Here is a 21,005-nt window from a genome sequence, read left to right as displayed (position 1 = left end):
AAACTTCGAGCTTTTCGCACTTTGTTATTATAAACCTAAAGAATATCGAATGCATAGCGCTGATGTAAACAACATGGCGTCTAATCTATGTAGAAATATGTGAAGTGTCTGGAAGAACAACATAACAGATAAAGAATAAAAATTAGAGAGTAATCAAAGCATTTATTTTGGACCTATGCAGAAGAGTTATTCCTATGTCTTAAATTTTTGAAAAGGGTACGAGCTAAATTTTATACAAATTTAAATCGTTGAGTGCACTTCTTACATTTCCTTGGACAATTATCACATGTCACATGTGATTCTCACTATGAACTATCTGAACTCGTATTTCGCAGGCGCGAAGATGTCTGGACTGTGTATTTTGGGGTCATCAAGAATTGTGTTTTTAAGGGTATACACACCATGTACAATTTATAGATAAAATAGTATTCAAAAATGCACCATGTAGTACATGTATGTACATTTTACTTGAACACAATTCCCATACATAAAAAATCTCACTTCAACAGTGCTTAAATGCATGTTATATATTCAGGGTTACCAGACTCATAAATACTTTGCATTATTTGATCATGACAATTTTGTAAGCCCTCCCCCTTTTCTCCAAAACCCTTTTCTCATCCACAGTCACTTGTTTCTATCCATGTATGTATGTATGTATTTTGAGATTCTGCCAGTATAGAAGCACCCCTTGATGTCTGCAAGGGTACAGCAGATCCTTGTACAATCCGGGTCCCTAAGGATTGATGGAGATCATGTCCTTTACAATATTAACCCACTACAGAACAATCCCCATCCCAACACCGCCCAAGGGAGGATGTCGGACACTGGGCAGTCTGTTATTATGGAAGAGGAAGCCGAAGTACTTGGAAAGAACCACTGGGCTTCTCGGTTGGAACAGACAACCCAAAAAGATTTCAGAAGATTGATCTCCAGGTCAAGCTGGGAACAACTTTAAACTACTGAGGCCCACGAAGTATCTAAGCTAGTTTAAACTCCAGTCTGGATACCAATGAAGTGTGTGAGAGGGTGAAAATCACCCTTCTGGTGTACTGACATTTTTAGCATCCCGACCTTCAGCACTGTAGCCATCTTTCTTAACCACTAGACCACAAACTCACATGGGAAGATCCAATATCATGAATATATATCGAGAGAGTATCGACATATATATTTCTTCCAATGGATATAAAGAAGTACCTGTGCCTCTATCCTTATTTCCCCCCAAATTCAGTACAGTACTCTAGTTGAGTATTATTTAAGTATGGAATGCTTTTTTTGGTAAATTCATTGGGGTATAAAAGCGTTGATGGAAGTACATGTTGAATGAAGCGCAGAACTTTTGCGCCAGAAGCGCTTCATTCTTAAAATGTATGCACAGCAAATGCTTTTACAACCCTATGACATGTATGAAATTACATTCATTGGGTAACCATACTTTCCTTCATCATGTACATGGAACAGTTCCAACACCAAAAATATACATCATAATGAAAATTAAAAATTACAACAAAAACATTAAACACACTATTAACATTGGGAAGTTTAAAGTTTTGGATTTGCATCTGGACCTCCTGTTGGCTAGTGGTTCTCAGGCTTACATTTAAATCAAAATATTATTTGTTTGCCCTTTATCGACCGACCCTATAAATTCGTTCCACCTGAAAATCTTTTATTTGTATTTACCAGCAAGATTTTATTTTATTTTTTCGTTCCTACCAAAAATCTTATATTTGTATTTCCCGGGTTTTATCTTTAATGTATAAGGTCCAGTCCGTTTGGTATCACCTGAGTTTTAGACATAAACGCTTGCATTTGAAGTTTCAAAGCATTTGTTTGAAATCGATGTTGAACCCTTCCTGAAATCATGATATGATGTACATTACTCTGTACCTTTATACTTACAAGAGCAGGGTTCATTTACCAAAAAGTTTGTTTGATACAAAATTATCAACGTGTGTACAAACTAATTTGTAAATGGACGTTGTATTCTATGTAGGGATGGCCTTTTGTGATCCGCAGATCAGGATGATTATGTTAAAGATGACGCTATATTATTTATATCTGACATGAACCAAAAGTGACAAAACCCTGTAAATTGGAGAATATCTGGCAGTAAAATCACCATGTTTTCCATACAGATCATTTATAAATACGATGTAAAATACGTGACAATGAAGTTTGAAGATTGTAGCACTTTTATTGGAAACAAAGCCAAAGGCACACACAAAATTTTTAACACTCATGGGACTTTTTCTACTAGTATAGTATGTCTGCCCAGACATATCTTACGGTACCAGTACAAAGTTATCTCTTACAAAAAACCTTTAGGTAAGCGTACAAGGTACAAAGTGTAGAATATAAGTGCAAGTTCAAACTCTTCAAAGTTCCAGGCAAATAAACGTTGAAGAAATGCATCACACCTCTATATTTTGATATTTGAAAACAACATAGTAGTGCATATGAGTTAGCTTCACATTCTAATAGTCCCAGAAAACTTATTTGCAAAAACAAAATGGACAAAAATGACATAATGCAGATTTTGTATCTATAAAATAAAATATTATATAATATACTGAGCCAAATTATTTTACCTACCTACCTACCCTGTTTCAAAACATAGGGTCGGAAAAGGGCAAACAAACAATATTTTAATTTCTAGGCGTCACTGTAGACTTTTTATCATTGATGTTACACTGCTAGTTTGTTGGTAGTCATCCATTAAAAACTGGACATACTTTCTATTTTCTGTATGTTAAGGTGAGCATACTCAAGCAATGGTGTAACTAAATTGTAGCGTTGTGTAGCTTACAGCTTTTGTTTGCTGTGAACAGTGTCAGTGATTCAGGTTTCTTTGGACAAAGGCCATAGTTGAATTTGCCTTTTTAGATATGCATTCTATGTGTGTATTTCAATTAATATAAATAATCCATTGTTTTTTATTTTCTTTTAGTGGATAATACAGTAAACTAATAATTGATATTGTTTTTATTTTGATGGAATAAACAATTTAAAAGTAAAAAGATTGGGAAAAAGAACAGATTTGGGAAAAGTGGGAGGGTTTAAAAAAATGTCATGTCCCCAAGTACATTTACACATGATGTACATGTACCTATGCCCATACTATGCTTATAAAGGACAAATGTATATGTCCACTATGATTATTATTACCTATACACTCTTTAAAGTAAAATGATAAAATGGAGTTCTTGATTTTAATGTGAATTTACTTTTTATTATTCTCATGACAGTGCAAATCAACAACACTGGACTTACAGCATTCATTTTTCTAAATTTTTCAACTCAAATTGTGAGTCCTTTCAACACTTTATGTATGCTGATAGGTCAAAGTAAGTTGAGTGAGTACAAAAAGAGATTTTAATTCAGCTCTTACACCATCAATACTGTAAAAAGAATCATAAATGATGAATATCATACAAGATATACTAAATTTTATAAACTTCTAACCTAATATCATGAATATTATGATTTATTTTTAATTAATTGCACTATTTCTCAGTAGCTGTCACATATAGATACAACACATTCATGTCATGCTTGTATTTTACCCGCAGACTGCAAAGATTATCATTTATTGAACATGGTGAACTAAAGCAGTCTTTGTTTCTTTGGAGGAGTTTTTTTTTATAAAGCTCTAAGTATATTTGAAATATAGGCAATATAGGAAAGGTGTACTGACATAAGTAGTCTCTAAACACATTAGCTCCATGGAGCTTTCGTTAGTAGAAGCCATATTAACTATGTGTATCAGTGAGAAAAATGTAAAAGCATAAAAATATAGTATATACCAATACACATAATTAACAGCGCCTGGTGATGTTTGATAGCCTGACCGGTTTCGGTCCATAAAGGACCTTCATCAGAGGCAGAATGGTGGATTAATGTTTGCACCCTATTTATATAGATATGGTAACCGGGGGTTGAGTTAATCAATTTCAGGTAATCGCTAGGCTTACGCTTGATGTTTTGGTGTATCACAAGCTAAAACGTCAAAGACTGCATGACTACCATGAAATACTATTATTAGACTTGATATTTAGGTGTATCATGAGCCAAAGATCAAGACTGCATGACTACCATGAATTACTATTTCAAGACTTGATATACAGGTGTATCATAAGCCTGAGGTCAAGACTGCATGACTACAAGGAAGTACTATTTCAAGACTTGATATTTAGGTGTATCATAAGCCAAATATTAATATCACATAACTACCATGAAATACTATTCCAAGACTTGATATTTAGGTGGATCATAAGCCAAAGATCAAGACTAAATGATTACTATGTACTTCTTAAATTATTAAAACACCCTTTATCCAATGCTAAAGCCCAAATATGGTTATATCATCAGGTCACATGTTTACCATATAGTGTAAAATGTTTACCGTAACATGTCAAAAAGTTTACTGTAACATGAACATTAGCTAAATATAGATAATTGTAACCATGGAAAATCCCACTGGGATTTTTCACCGGTTTACTCAACCGCCGGTAAACTCAACCGCCGGTTAACGCAACCACTGGTTAACGTAACCGCCGATTAACTCAACCGCCGGTGAACGCAACCGCTGGTTAACCCAACCGCCGGTTAACTCAACCGCCGGTTAACTCAACCGCCGGTTACCATATCTATATAAATAGGGTGCAAACCTTAATCCACCATTCTGCCTCTGATGAAGGTCCTTTATGGACCGAAACCGGTCAGGCTATCAAACATCACCAGGCGCTGTTAATTATGTGTATTGGTATATACTATATTTTTATATTTGAAATATAATTGACTGCTTTGAAGAAAGCTGGTTAACTTGCATAAATGCTTTATGCTACATGTACATACATGTATTACAAATGCTTGCTATTCAATCATTTTCTTTTTATCACAGGATTACAAAAAGAAAATAATGCAAGCCAAAGGAATCCACGTTGAGCCTCTTTTTAGTTCTCCTGGTAATCCACAAAACACAACAGCATTACTGGATACCATTACTAAACTCAAACAGGATGTAAAACTGTGTCAACATGAAAAGAATGCAGCCATAGAACAGCTTAATTGTTTGATATCACTAATAAAGAGGTATGTTTTTTAAACTTAAATATTTAAGGAGGCTCCTGGGTATAAGATTTACAGAAAAAAAATTAACATTTATTTTTCATTACAAATTTTATTATAAATGTTATTACCTTAAGTAGTTGTTACTTTATCATATAGTACAAAAATCATTCCAAAAAGTCAATTTGTGTCGGCCCCAGGTGACTTTTTAAAACATGTAGATATCATTAAAAAAGCTCCAAATTATCTCCCCTTGGTGCAAACATGCCATTTTTTGGCATTAAAATTGAAATATATATTTCAACTCATCAGTGACCTTAAGTTTTTATTGCTGTTTTTGAATAAGCTGTACATAACCTAAATAATTGTAAAATTTAAGCGATTTCTGTAATTCAGTTCTTTTTTATTTTGATATTATTAGTTATTAGTTCAACAGAAAAAAAGGACATTAACAAAATTCATGCTTTTTTTCGAAGGCAGATCGTGAGCTTAAATAAACGGTGACCCCATTTTTTTATTTCATTTTTCTATTAAGTATAAGATAAAGTTCATTTATAGAAGAAAATAGTGAAATCTTATTATAGTAAATAAAAAAAAATGGTTTAGACCCGCGAGCCCCCTTAAAGAGTTATCTGGAGAATACAGTCAACACCAGGGTTTCCCCTGGGTCAATTATTTTTTTCGCAACCTCTTTCGCCAAAAAAATATTTTTTTCGCCACTTTATTATTTTTTTCGACAAGTAACACAAATATATTTTTCTTTTAAAATTTTCCTTTTTTCCAACACCCCCCTCCCCCCTCCTAAATAAGAAGTGGTTTATACAACAAAACGAAGCATCTTATCACTTGGAATTGATCCCTCGTGTAAGGTGTAGTCATTACATTGAAGGGTTACTCTAATGCCAACCTATTGAATAGATTTTTTCATAACAACAGTTTTCTTTTCTAGACCATCGTTAATAAGTAAAACTAAATGCTTGAAACACGTGTGTCACTGAAACGACTTTAAAGTACCCACTCAAATCAATGAATTTATATGACAGTTAAATGATAAAGTTTTAAATCAGAAACCTTTCTTGCTTTTGCACATTTTTCGTCATAACAACAATTTTCTTTTCTGGACTATCATTAAAAGAGGGAAAGGAAGCGTAACATTTTGCTTCAAACATGTGCGTCGCAAAGTCGTTAATAAATCCCTTTTGTGACATGTGACAGAAGCCATTTCATTTTGTCATACATTGTATCATACAATCAACACCTTTATTAATTAGTCCTTTGATGTCGATAGCTTTGAATGCAATCAGCTGATTATTGATTTCTGTCAAAATCTTAACGAGTTCAAGGTGAATTCCGAGTATTGTCTGATCGGTAAAGTCAGAGAAACCCGAAAAAAGTAAATACACAAGATGGTTAAAAATAAATCGTTATATATATTTCTTTCGCCAAATTCTTTCGCCAATGACGAATTTTAATCGCCACAATTATTATTTTTTCGCAAATTGAGAAAATGGCGACCGCCAGCGGAAACCCTGGTCAACACACATATATTTAAGTGCCTTTTTAAGATTTGTATTCCTTAGGTTTATGCCATTTATTGATATCTTTTGTTATTTTATGACACCACATACAAAGATCTTTATTTAATTATAATTTATTTTTAAATATTTGAAATGCTCAGCAAATCTTTTTTTTCAATATATATATTTGAAAATACACTGGTTTGAAATGGAGAAATATAATATGACACTATAACAAAATGGTACAATTATTGTAGACTGAAGACTTTACATGTTGCATGTTTTTTAATAAAAAAAAAAACCAGGAGATGTGGTACAATGTATGATTGCCAATGACACAACTATTCACCATCTGAGTCTAACTGATATAGCTGTTAACAAGGGTAGATGTCACAGTAGGGCCTTCAACAATGAGCATAATGCATTCTATACAAATTTAATCTGTTTTTATTGGTGACATGTCATATATGCATGAAATAGTGACTATATTATTCCCTTTTTAACTACCTGTTCAGAAAACTTCTACTAAAATAACCTACATTTGTATTATGATTTTAGTCTGTTATAAAAAATATTATATTTGACTAAAACTATCATTTGAAATATAAATCATTTTTTCTGCTTTTAAAGGTCATGGACTGGAGATTACAATGCATCCTTACATTTAGCCAATATAGTGGGTGAGTTCATTTTATAACATCCTAAATTATCTGCTTAAAAAGAATCAAACAGATTACATATATATATATATATAGTTTAAACATATTTTATTGTCTAAAAACATAACGACCAAATTAAAGGATTAGACACAAGTTTTGCAACTCAGAACGTCCTCTAGATCTCTATTACATACATACAAATAATAAATAACAGAACATTTTATAAAATACATAATAATAACATCAAAAACAATATTAATATGTAGACATGAAATGCATGAACATAAATTTAAAAGACATATTACATGTGTAAGTAGAAATACAAATATGTAACTAATATGATTAATATACAAAACTGATGCATTTATGAAACATCATGTATATTTTTTAACTATCTAAAACATTTCCTGTACGTAGGATTGAGGATTTGCCATGTTTTTCTAATTATGTATTGTTTTTAATACATTTGTACCTAATTAACATTTCTTATAAAATTTGGCAGTCTTTTTATAAATTAAACAATTCAGCATTTATAGATTTTATTAAGTAACTGCCACATGTACATGTACATTATGTACTGTTGATTTATATATTTTTGTGGCTAACAATTTGCATGGAAATGAAATTTTTGTTATGGATATTTGATTTTCTGTTTTGGCAAAGTCTGCAAACAACTACAAGCCTATATTATATGAAGTTTTTGTATCTTTCAAAGCACAAAACTCAAGGAAGGAAAGGCTTATTTGGCAGGAAAAGATTTGCAAGTAGCACCATTTTGTTCATTTTTTGAATTGGCCCCTCTTATATTTGACTTCATTGGTTGAATTAATGATCTCTAAGATAAATCAACCAGTTTATCAAGTGATTGGAATATGTACGAAATAATACCAGAAGTTTAAAAATTCAAAAACAATAGCACTGATTTTGATTGGATAGTGGTGCGGTCTGCCCAAATACCACCCTGGTAAGTTACGATAGCGCTGAACAGCGCAGGGCTAAAATGGCCTAGGGAGAACACTGTATAAAAAATGTACACCTTTGTTGAACATTTTAATTAAGGGTCGATTTTTATCCACAAATCCCACGAATAATAAAGAAACCTCAGTACACATCAAACTTTGCTAATTTCCATTTATATATATATATATATGAATCATGTCATATAAACAATGTGAATCATTATACTTGTTATTCAAAATAAACAAAGAGTGCATCAGTTAATCAATAAGGGGGATAAGTAACCTAATTTTTCTGAAACTTTGAATTTGAAATATACACACATTATAAAAAGATAATATCCATAATTATAATGTTAAAATATTTGTGTTTTTGTGGGCCTTTGTTGCATGATGTTCAGGGGTATGAAATTTTGGTATTAATATTCTGCACTTGTTTTATTATTACATACCTTACAATTGTAGGACTTCCTCCACCAGAGTTTGATTATAGAGCCACTCATCTAACAAATACACCAGTTCCTGACAAATCTGTAAGTCTATTTATACATTGGGCATGAATTAAAAGAAACTTAGAAATGTAAGATATGTCTTATGGTAGTTTTAACAGATACTTGTATATTAAAGAGTTTAAAGTATTAGCACAAGGACTGATCATAAAATATTGAACATAGTTAATATGGCTTCTACTAAGTAACAAAAGCTCTATTTGGAGCTAATGTGTATAGAAACCTTTCATGTCTACACCTTTCCTACATTGCCTTATATTGAAAATGTGCTTGACAATGCTGGAAATTTTCTAACAAAGATCATTTTATTATTAGCAAAAAGGAAATTTATTGATTTATTGTTTTTTTGTTAAATGCCCAGTGACAAACATTTCATGCATATTGAGGATGAGAAAAGAAAGATTGACCATGTAAATATGAGGGAAAACAACTTGGGCTGCTGCTAGAAAAATAAAATTGAGAATGGAAATGGGGAATGTGTCAAAGAGACAACAACCCGACCAAATAAAAAACAACAGCAGAAGGTCACCAACAGGTCTTCAATGTAGCGAGAAATTCCCGCACCCTGAGGCGTCCTTCAGCTGGCCCCAAAACAAATATATACTAGTCCAGTGATAATGAACGCCATAATAATTTCCAAATTGTACACAAGAAACTAAAATTGAAATAATACAAGACTAACAAAGGCCAGAGGCTCCTGACTTGGGACAGGCGCAAAAGTTTGTTTGGAACAGACTTAAAGGCTTTGAATTAGATCACCTGTAAAAATATATTGCAATTATTATATTTTTCTTATAGAGTGCATCCTTGCACTCTTCCAACTGGATGTTGTAAACGTTACACATTAGTCAGTATAGGTTTTATCAATTTTGAATTCAGTAATAACTAAAATCTATGTAAAATTAACATTAAGAACTTACGAAGTGAGGGTCTGGTTGGGTCCTTCATTTCATTTCCTTAATTTTTTATTCCATTTTTTCAATTCTTTGTTTATTTTTGTGTTAATTATATAATAATGTGTATTCTGTATATATCTGAGATTTTAAGCCTATTTTTCCCCATTTTTCTCCATTTTTATACCCCCGCTTTAAAAAAAGGGGGGTATACTGTTTTACCTCTGTCTGTCCTTCCGTCAGTCAGTCCGTCCTTCCCATGAATATTTTTTGTCGCATTATTCTCAGGAACTACAATACAAGGATTTCTGAAATTTGGTTTCAGGGTTTATCTAAGTCAGCAATACCGTGTGATGCGTTTTCAGATTGATCACTTGACAACTTCCTGTTTACCGAACACTTGTATGGTTTTACACATGATGGCCAAGTTGAAAATTTTCGTCACATTTTTCTCAGGAACTACAATACAAGGATTTCTAAAATTTGGTTTCAGGATTTATATAAGTCAGCTATACCGTGTGATGCGTTTTCAAAATTCATCAATCCACAACTTCCTGTTTACCGAACACTATTAATATTATCCACTTGTGGCGGGGGTATCATCAGTGAGCAGTAGCTCACAGTTTCACTTGTCCACCCTTTTTTCTGCACCTTTTGCTTATAATTATTCTCTATTCTATAAATCCAATCCAATATTGTTTAGATTTGAAATATAAGAGAAAGTTCATTGTTTTAGTTTAGATATGTCTCTATGTATCAGTACTTTTATGTTTGCAGGCTAGAGCAGCAATGCTTTGGGAAAGATTAAGTATAAAGTTACTGGACAGAAACTATGCAGAAATTCAGGAAGAAATCCGACAAAGACAGATGCTGTATATGCAGAATCGCCAGCTGTATATGGACGAAGTATTACATCATCATCAAATAGATATGGGGAAAGCACCTAATAGAAAAAATTCCAAAACTTATGAGGAAGTGGACAGAAGGTTTATTAATGCATACAGCAAGGTATGGGGATAGAATTTTCTAAATATTGTTAGCTTAATAGGAATCATTGAGATTCTTGTAGTCAGTTAATAGCCTATTTGCATCAGTTTCTATATACAGGCTACTTTTATATTGTTTAAAGCTTTTATTGTAAATACAGTTACTTAAACCTTATAATTTTAATTGGTCACTTTGTTGAACAAATAAATTTTGGCAGTGGCTATTTTGCCAGCTAATTCCACTGATTCCACAGAAAGACTGATAAATGTTAGCACAGATAATAATTTAGTTTGAAATAGGATATTTGTATAAATATATTCATGTACTTAACTTACAATAAATAAGCAAATATATATAAGAAATTAAAACCTGACATGTTATTTAGTTTCAAAAAGTTGTTATGACAGACAAGAGTAAGAGAGATAATAGAGGCAATAGAACAACACCACGAGTAAGTCATTTGGACACATGGGTTCGGTAGATTATTGATCTTTAAAATTATTTTAAAGGCAGAAGTAAAATGCATTTAATCTGTTCAAGGTTGTTTTTTTTTAAATTTTTTTTTTATCCAACATATATAATATACAACAGTACATTTATCAAACAATAAGTTCATATATATATATATAAATGTAATATAATACAACCTATAAGAAAATGTATAGAACTTGAAAATAACATTTTGTTTGGATTTTATAATTTTATCTTATTAAAAAGGACATACAAAAAAAAATATAGAGAATTAATAAATAAAAGAATTAAAAGATGATTAAAAAAAACGAAAAAAAACCAAAAACAACAAAAAACAAAAAAACAATATAAAAAAAACCAATATAAAAACAACAATATAAAAAAAAAAAAAATCAGTTTGATGTCTGCTAATTTTTTCATAGTTGCAAATCCACCAAATTATCCTGTAAAGCCTCTTGGTAAATGCACCAAGCTTGATTAAACTTTTCAAAACATTTATTTTTAATTGATATCTTCTTCTCCAAAATATAATGATGCTTTATTTTTCAATCAATGCTGTTAAACTTAATTCTTCTTTAAAATATTGTGTATTATACATATATTGTTTAATTCAGAGAAAAATATTGTTTTGAAGGTCACCTTTGTACATTCGTGATAAATTTCCAAACAAAAAAATATCCTGTGTAAATGGTAAACTAATACCATTATGCAGAAACCACATTTCAGTTTGCCCAATAAATTGTTGTACATAATAACAATCCCACATTATATGTTCAATTGATTCAAGTTCAGTCTTACAAAAAGTACAATATGGGTTTTGCACAATCCCAATTTTGTTTAAAAACGTATTTGTTGCCAGAATTTTATGATTAATTCAAGGTTTTATTAATCTAAAAAAAAGACACTACTAGAATTTAAAAAAAAAATGATTTCTGAAATGATTATATAAAAAATGGCGGGAAATGTACTAGTCCAAATAATAATGACGTCTTGAAAAGCTATTATAATTTTTTTCTTTGACGCCTTAGGCCACGGTTTTTTAATTTGTTGGTTTACAGATTTTCCCCATGAAAAAGTCGGGTCGGTCGGTCGGGAAAAAAAAAAAAAAAATATCTTTCAAGACAGAAAAAAAAAATGCAAAATAAATATACATTTCACCTTTCTAACAAAATGTTTTTATGCTATTTTGTCACCATTTCAAATTTTAGTTCGATGAAACATTCTTGCTCAGCTGTCATAAATATCGCATGACATTGTCTAATGATTTGCCTTAAAAAAGGGGGGTGTTCACAGACAAACTAGACGAAATTAAATCGTCTTTTCACAAACAAGAAAAACAAATTCGGGTAGCTCATTTCAATTCCAGAAAACTTGGTGAGTAATGATACTCAAAAACGAAAACAGATAAAGAAAAAATGTAAAAAACATCGTACAAAAATAAGTTTCAACACAAGTGTCAAAAACGTAATAGACTCGTCCACGGAAAAAACAAAAATATCAGGTTAATCTAGTGTCATGCATCCCCGTTTTTAATCAAAATGAACGATATTTTTTTTTTAATTATCCATGAAACAAGAAAATTCTAAATGACTTGTTGATATTCAGAACTTTTACTTCCAAGGTGCTTTCCACCTGTCCACATTTGGACAAGTCTAGCTATTTCTATGAGATTATGCATCTTACAGACTGATGACAAATAAGGGAAACGAACTTATTGTGTTACAGTAATGGGTTTTAAACACAGATTTCGTGCTGCAAAATTATTTGCGTAAACGACATTTCAAGGTCAGTTATAATTGATTTGTCTATTTTTAGAAACGAAAACTGGAAGTTTATTTTTTCACAACAGAGAGTGTCATCAATTTTGTTAGTGATTCATGCATTTCATTTCATAAAAAAAGAAGAATTTAATTATTTTTCAGGGATAATGTATTTGTTTGGGTCGGCGGGAATAAAAAAGCATGAAAAGTCAATTTTATTTTTATTCTAGGAATCGGCAAAATCGGGTCGGCGGATCCGTAAACCAACAAATTAAAAAATCCTGGCCTTACTTTGTTAGCCTTTCAAGACATCATAATTATTTGGACTAGAAATGTACATGACCTGAAAAATAATTGGACAAAATTTTCAATGTAATGGATAAGACAAGGGCTAAACATTTAGCTGCACATAGAAACCTTAAACAGATACACTACAGTTTCTGGTCTATCTGTTGTTCAGAATATTTGACCATGGTTGTTTTAGAGATATTTTTCATAAAGTTATGGTATAACACTCCTTCCAACTACATGTATTTATTTTTTTAAATACAAATTAAAATGTGATATTGTTATTTATATAGTGTGTAGATTTTATTAGGGTAAAGATTGCATTCATTCAATCAAAGCCTTATTTCGTTGGCTTGATAGCTATACTTTCAAGACCTGATAACTTAATGTTTGAGAGAACAATAACATGCCACATTGAGGTGATTTGTTTCTTCATTAAATCCATACATGTACATTTCAAGCAATTTATCATTAAAATATATACTCACATATTCATGGAACAAATATGTGTACATCTACACTTTAATATCAATCAAACATTTGTTTTTAGTTTTATATACATCTCATCATTATAAGGGATTATATCTTTCTAAAAGTAGCCATCATAAAAGTAAAATTAACTTTAGAGTTTTGTTAATTGAATGTAAATTGCAATTGTTCCTATCAACTGCAACTATATAAGGGTAATTGAAAATCACTCAAATTGAAATATTGCCTTCCATTGCTATTTACATGATTTAATACGTTATTGTAAAATAACTTTTAATTCCCACTACAAATTGTATGCAATCTTTACCATACGGTGCTTCCAAGCACTTTGGTTAAATTTTATTCCTAAATAATATTGGTATAATTTTCAGACTAAATAGTAGTGAGGACATTTTATAGTGGTATTGTTATTTTGTTTTACTAAATAGCATACAGTGCTTATTATATCTGTACTTCTCTCACTATATGATATTTATGTTTTAGCTTTTTCACCTGAATGAGATCAGAATAAAAAAAAAAATTGCATGATGTTTTATGTGAAATTAAAAGGGATTTAAAAGCATTAAAAGACTGAAAAAGATCTGAAGTTGAATAGTATGCACTTGCTCATGCATTGCATTGTTAGTCAAGCATCACTTTAAAAAAGAAAGTAAATTTGTTTTTATGTTGCTTTGCATGGTTGCATAATGACTGGTTTTTTTTTCAATTTATTTGATGTAGATATTTCATAGAAATGACAACAAGAAAAGCACATATTTTCATCACTTATTTTTGTAAATTGTATCATTGATAGACATAAAAGATAAGTACTGTTCAATGTTAATACATGAAATCCAGGGATATTATTTGAAGTTAGATATTGCTTTTATTTTTTTTTACATTGATACTGTTCATGTGTATCCTGAATGTTTAAGATTTGCTTGAAGATCATGCCTGTTTAAGGTTAATATAATTTTAGGAAATGTGTTCACCTTTCTACTACAAATATAGTTATCACCATATGTCATAATGATTAAAATAAATATTATAAGCTTAAAACCTAAATCAACAGAAAATTTTTGATTCTACATTTTTATGGTCATATTTTGTTAAACTGGTGATAAAGGGTGGCATAATTTGTTCTTTGAATTCGTTATTTTTCTGAGGGTAAATTTTCCCATGGATATAGGTCAACTACGAATCTAAATGTATAATGCATTAATTTTTGTTTAGGCTTCAAATGACAAAACTATGACATCAAATATCCATGAAAATATATTTTTTTCTCATTTCTCCTACACTTGAAGAAAAGTGCAATCTTACAAGCAGTTTTATATTTATTATTAATTATGATGTTTTCTACCTTTTGTAGACTAAACAGCCAGGAGGATTAAAAGGGAGAGTCAAATCTGCACCAGCAAGACCCAGAACTGCCAAAGATATGGTCAATGGGGCAAATGTTAAAATGAAGGACCTGTTTGTGTCAAATAGAAACGGAGAGCCACAGATTCCTTTCACAGACCCAATTACAAAATCGGTGATTGTTCTATTTGTTTCTCTGAAATTTGTTTATAATAAATGATTCTTAGAGGTCGCACAAAATTAAAGAATATCAAAAGCTGTAGGATATGATCAAACCAGATGCCAATATTTTCAAATGATTGTACATATCCACCAAGTTTTATTACACTTCTGCAGTCTTAGTCTGAAATTGTTATATTTTTGTTATATTTTGCGAACAACAAAAGCAAAAACCAATAATTCAACATAAAAGATGTTGTAAGCTAAGCAATAAAATAGTTTTTTTTATTAGAATAAGGAGATAACTGTATTGTGTTTTAAGCTCCGACGGCATCAATTGGGGATTTGATGGTCACAAATTAAGTTTACTGGCGACACGTTAGCGGAGACAGTAAACGGGTATTTGTGACCATCAAATCCCCAATTGATGCCGTCGGAGATTACAATACAATATTGTTATCTCCATTCTTATGACACTGACAGAAAACAACTTTAAACATGTGACTAAAATCTATCATATGCAGTGTGCGCCTGCGCGTACATCCAATAGCATCAGTTGTCAATGGATGCCATGTAAAAAAGGTGACGTTATCCAATCAAAATGATCGTTAGAAACGTTTTTGCATTAGAATGAAAAATGGTTTCTTTGATGCAAATCATACTTATATATTATTTGAAAATATAATTTTATGTATTTTATGTATTTGTAGTTGCATGTTCAAAACAGTGGAAATCCTTATGGAAAGAATAGATTAAATTATGATGATCCACAAAGATATGGTCAGGTTGGTAAATTAACTTGTTATATTGTTAAAAAAATATGTTTAATTGTACACCATAAAACTAACAACATTATTCATGTTACTAGAATTCTGATAAATAAAAATTTGTAAAAAATGGAAGATAAATCATATATATAATTATATTCATGGACCCTATATCATCTTTTTATGGTAAATATACTATGATTCCTTTGTTATATATATGAAATGTACTAATATGTCTTTAAATAAACTTACTTCAATTTCTCATTAAGGGGAAGTTATAGATTTTGCATCTTTTTATATCTGATTTGATGTAATTTGTTTATATAAAACAGCCAGTGCCTCATCATGCATTCACATTAAAAATCTATATGTGTATGTAAATGTCATGTGATTAAATGATTTTAAAATGAAAGGCAAATGAAACAGACTACAATGTACATACAGACATAGTAAAGATGATTTGAAAACTTATAAAAGATATCAATTTTATCAGTTTGCTGTGGAAGGGGAATCATATTATTAACATTGCATGACTATCAGACTTAGGCTATTCATAAACCAAGAGTACAACAAAGATGGCTGTCATGGTCATCCATATTTGACTAGCCCATTATGAAGATATATAAAATTCACCATATTCTTTTAATTTTACAGAAAAGTTTGTTTGATCTTGATGCTGTGTTTGGACCAGATCATGAGAACAGAAAATCTCAGAGACCAGCTAGTGCATTTATACCTAGAGGTCAGCAATCAAAATCTAGACCACAAAGTGGACATGGAAGTAAGTCTTTGTTACTGTGGATTCATTTTTTGCATGGGTACCAATATTTGTGGATTGAGGAAAATTTTAATTTTCATGGATATTTGATTTTGTGATTTTGCCGAAATCTGCATGCATTTCTATATAACATTATTATTTTTGTTATTCATTCGACATTGAAATTCTTGGTTCCCAGGCAACCAAGAAATCTACTAAAAATTGGTATCCAAGGAATAATGATGAATCCAAAGTTCTTGTATTATCATAGAATTAATTTGAAGTCACAACTATGGAGACATATTGGAGAGGGGGGGACACATGTATAGCCTCCTATTCTTTAGATTTTCAATATGCCACAAGTTATAGCAGCCAATAGTAATTTGATTTTGAAAGTAAAAATTGCTAAAAATAATATTTAGTCTTGTTTATAGTAAATAGATATTAAAAAGTTTGGCCAGGTTTCACAAAGTTGAAAAACCAGCTTTGATCATTGTGATGTCATACATATTTTTTGTCAACAGCTTCTAGTATTTTCAACCTCCAAGTAGATCCGAGATATACCAGGGAAATATCTTATACACATAATTTGGAACTTTTTTTCAGAAATTTTTACAAAGGATTAATAGTACTAGTAGTTCTGCATAATAACCTATTCCAACAGATTTCCACTTAGATCCTTGAAATTTTTTCAGAAAGGATTGAAGCAGTATACTTGCTATAATACATTACTTTAGCAGTTTTCAATACACGTAGTACCAATGCTGCAAATGACACATTGAAAATAAAACATTCTTTAATCAAATTACAATTAATAATTGTATTTTCTTTATTTATTGCAGCATTTATGACCCAGAAGTCAGAAAGGCCAATGAAATTTGAAACCACCAGACCAGTGTCAGCCAAAACCCCAGGAAAGAAAAATTCGACCTTAAAATCTGCCAGTGAACCTAACATGGGCAGAAAGACTTTAGAACCATTTCCCACATTTCAAGTCAATATGAGTAATCAAGATATTGAAGAAGAGAAACACCTCGATATAAATGACAATGCTTGTGAAAATTCTGGTGATGATATAAATGACAATGCTTGTGAAAATTCTGGTGATGATTCATCTGATTTTGATATTGAAGAATTTAGAAACCCCCCAATAAAAGTTAGGGTTGAGTCTGCACCAGTCAAGAGACCAGCACATGTTGATAAATTTGTTAAAGAACTTCAAACTATGGAAGAAATGGAAAGAGATTTTAAGAAAAATGCAATACACCTTCAAAAGAAGTTGGGCATAGATTCAACTGGTTTGGTGTCATAATGTATAATATCAGACACATATATCTGTAAAGAAGATGTACAATTATATACTGGTACATATATTTATTGTATTATTTCTGCAATTTCAATGGAAACCGTCCAAATGTTGTATTAGCATTTTACAAAGAAGTACTATATTTAATTTATTTTTTACAATTGAGGTTGATTTATTCAAGTATCTTAAATAAAATTCAACCTATTTAGGCTTTGGTAATATGTCATAGGTATCACTTATCTCTTAAAGGTAGTCTGGATGTGGTTTTTTTTTACATTTTTTGTACATCATCTACAACACATTTGAGCATCCTTTTCTCTGAAATCACAATGTTGGTATAAAAAAAAAATGAAACGGAACATTATATCATCCCTACTTGTATATGATCAGTTAAAAATGTGTGACAAATATCTTATTGGTATGTGTTGTATAGACACGTCATGACATGTCTTTTGTTGAAGACTGTATGGTAACCACTAGATGTCTTTCAGTTAACATTGTTAGGTTACTGTCTTCATGATTTATACCTGACATCTCTTTTATTCAAAGACAAATAAACAGAATTTCTTTTTTTAAACAGGAATGAATGACTGTTATTTGGTATATAAATTTCACTATGTCTTCAAATAAAAACCCCTTTTGCAAATTGCAACAATAGTGTTGTAGTGACCTACATTTCATGCTAAGTGATTTAAGCATTGTTTTGTGTTTAAGTCCAATTTACTAATCCAAAACTATTAATACATTGAATTCTTTAAAATTGTGTTATCCTTATGTCCTCCATTTTAGATTTGGTGACTTATCTATAAAAATTTTCTTGTGGCTTTCAGTTTTCTTTGAAGTAAAATTTTGAAGAAATTCAGATACTTGGTGTTTTACATTTATTACATAAAGTGAATATTTGTAAATCTGCTGTATTTTATGGGATTTTATTTTAGTTGTTAATTGATTATGTAATTTTATAATTTAGTGCTAGTCCTATTAGATGATAGTCATTTTGTAAATGTTGATATAAATAGTTCAAAAGGGAGCTTTATCAATATTTTGTTTTGCATAATTTAATCATCAGTGTTGATATACTATATTTTATTTTCATAGTCCTTGCAACAAAAATTATAAACAAATATATATGTATATATCATTTACATATTTCCTATGATAGCTAAAGTTTGCAAATCATTTTATCATAATTTTGAAATTTTATTTCATTACGATCTGGAATTATTTGATTTTTTTGAATAAATGAATCTTATATGTGTAATTGACACAACATGCAAAGTTTATACTATCAAACTTTAAAAATCTGTATGAAGAATACACACATAGATTATAAATCAGAATCTCAAACCTTTACATCAACTTGCCAAATAGATTATTTCATGATATAATACATAAGGGCTGAAATATTATTATTTAGTATTAATTATTATTTATAAAAGTTAATGTCTGTAGCTTTGCTGCTTAAACTTTTTAAAATGTAAAATTCTGCATTTCTGATTTTGATTATATTTCAGAAGAAAAAAACTGGATGTCAATCATACAATGCTCACAAAATCTGTATTGTTATCAGACAATTTTTTCTACTGCAATTAACATTTGAAATGATTGAAAGAAGAATAGATTGTAACCTATTTCAAATTTCAGTATCCTGTGAATTAAAATATTAAAGACTTGAGATGCAATGTAATTCAAGTTTCAAAACCAGAAAATTCTGTAGTTGGTGATTTTTTTTTAAATTGTTTGGATTAAGTGATAGAATCTGTTTTTCCCATGAACAAAAGAATTTTAATTGATTTTTTCGACAATGTTCATCATCTTTCCCTAGGCTTGATAGAATGAATTATTGGTTAATAAGGTTTTATTGCCATTTTATATTTTACTATACCATCATGACAGTAAAAGGTTATGTACAGCTTTCAAAATTTATTATTCATTTATTATACTTTTCTAGGATGTTGTTGTAATATACATATAAGCATAGAAAAGATTGAATTACATAATATGTTTATTAATATATACGAATAATACAATAATTATTTAAAAGTAGTTCTAGTAGAATCACAATTTTAGGATAGAAATGAAAATTGACTGATAGTATCTTTTTGTTTTTTTTAAAAAGTAAGTGGTTGTCAGGGTTAAAATGTTAATGTATATATAAATGACTGTGTGAAAGATTTTATTTTGTTGAAAAATAATAGGAAGTTGAATAAAATTGAATAAATATGTTTCTGTGTATATTATTCCGGGTGTTCCAGGGATTGTTTTTGAATGTGGACATATGGTTTGAACATCCTTTATCCTGTGTTGGGAACCCCCTTTTGAAAATGGTTGGATCCACCTCAAAATATATAGTTTTATTTCAAACATTTATAAAAGGGTATTATTGAAATTATATTTATGTTTTTGCAGTTTGGTCCATTTGGTAAAAAAATAAATGCCCAGAAATATTAAAAATACATGTATATTATTGGCCATAATTCAACATCATCAATATACAAAATTTAGTCCTGGTATCTATGATGAGTTTATTAAATCTGTGATTTTACTCTAGTTGGTACAGAAAATAACAACTATATTGGTTACTGTATAGTTGCATCAATGAACAAATCCCATACCACATAGTTAGCTATTAAAGACAATGAAATGACAGATGTAAATCAATTCAAAGGTGATAACTAACGGCCTTGTGTATGTAAAAAAAATAAACCAAAAAAGATATGATACTCAAAAATTATTTAAATTACAGGCTCTGGACTTGGGACAAGCACATACAGAATTTGTCAGGGTTAAACATGCAAAGGGGTACCCAACCTTCAATCCCCTAACCTGGGACAGTGGTGTAACAGTACAAACGATGAAAATCAGTTGAAAAAGATTAAACTCATCAGATGGATACACACAGAAATACATATGAGCTGTGTCAGATGGAAATCGACCTTACGCAAGTGTATTTATACAAGAATACAAGACTTTGAGTGGTTTGAAAGAATTCAAATACGATAGAAAAGATGAATATTGGTCTGTTTAGTGAGGTTCTCATTATCAACCCAATTTCCAAATTGTTATAATTACA

At 30.5% G+C, this 21,005-nt stretch overlaps 1 protein-coding gene across 4 annotated transcripts; it reads left to right on the top strand.

The window, feature by feature from the left end:
• The first annotated feature begins 24 nt into the window (after positions 1 to 24).
• Positions 25 to 20,155, top strand: LOC134721681 (uncharacterized). Of its 4 annotated transcripts, XM_063584838.1 has the most exons (10): positions 328 to 391; positions 4,907 to 5,097; positions 7,221 to 7,270; positions 8,671 to 8,738; positions 10,385 to 10,615; positions 14,954 to 15,118; positions 15,813 to 15,887; positions 16,524 to 16,650; positions 17,469 to 17,701; positions 17,738 to 20,155. In XM_063584838.1, the coding sequence occupies exons 1-10, from the start codon at positions 344 to 346 to the stop codon at positions 17,936 to 17,938; spliced, it is 1,389 nt and encodes a 462-aa protein (XP_063440908.1). In that variant the 5' UTR covers positions 328 to 343; the 3' UTR covers positions 17,939 to 20,155. The 4 variants fall into 4 exon arrangements, with proteins under 4 accessions (XP_063440909.1, XP_063440911.1, XP_063440908.1 ...); XM_063584839.1 differs by lacking the exon at positions 328 to 391 and adding an exon at positions 25 to 216 and having other exon boundaries at positions 17,469 to 20,155; XM_063584841.1 differs by lacking the exon at positions 328 to 391 and adding an exon at positions 52 to 149 and having other exon boundaries at positions 17,469 to 20,155.
• Positions 20,156 to 21,005: the final 850 nt, after the last annotated feature.

The sequence above is a fragment of the Mytilus trossulus genome, chromosome 6 (assembly GCF_036588685.1).
Source record: "Mytilus trossulus isolate FHL-02 chromosome 6, PNRI_Mtr1.1.1.hap1, whole genome shotgun sequence".
NCBI lineage: Eukaryota > Metazoa > Mollusca > Bivalvia > Mytilida > Mytilidae > Mytilus > Mytilus trossulus.
The sequence above is the reverse complement of the archived record's forward strand: the minus strand, read 5'-3'. Positions and strand labels throughout refer to the sequence as shown.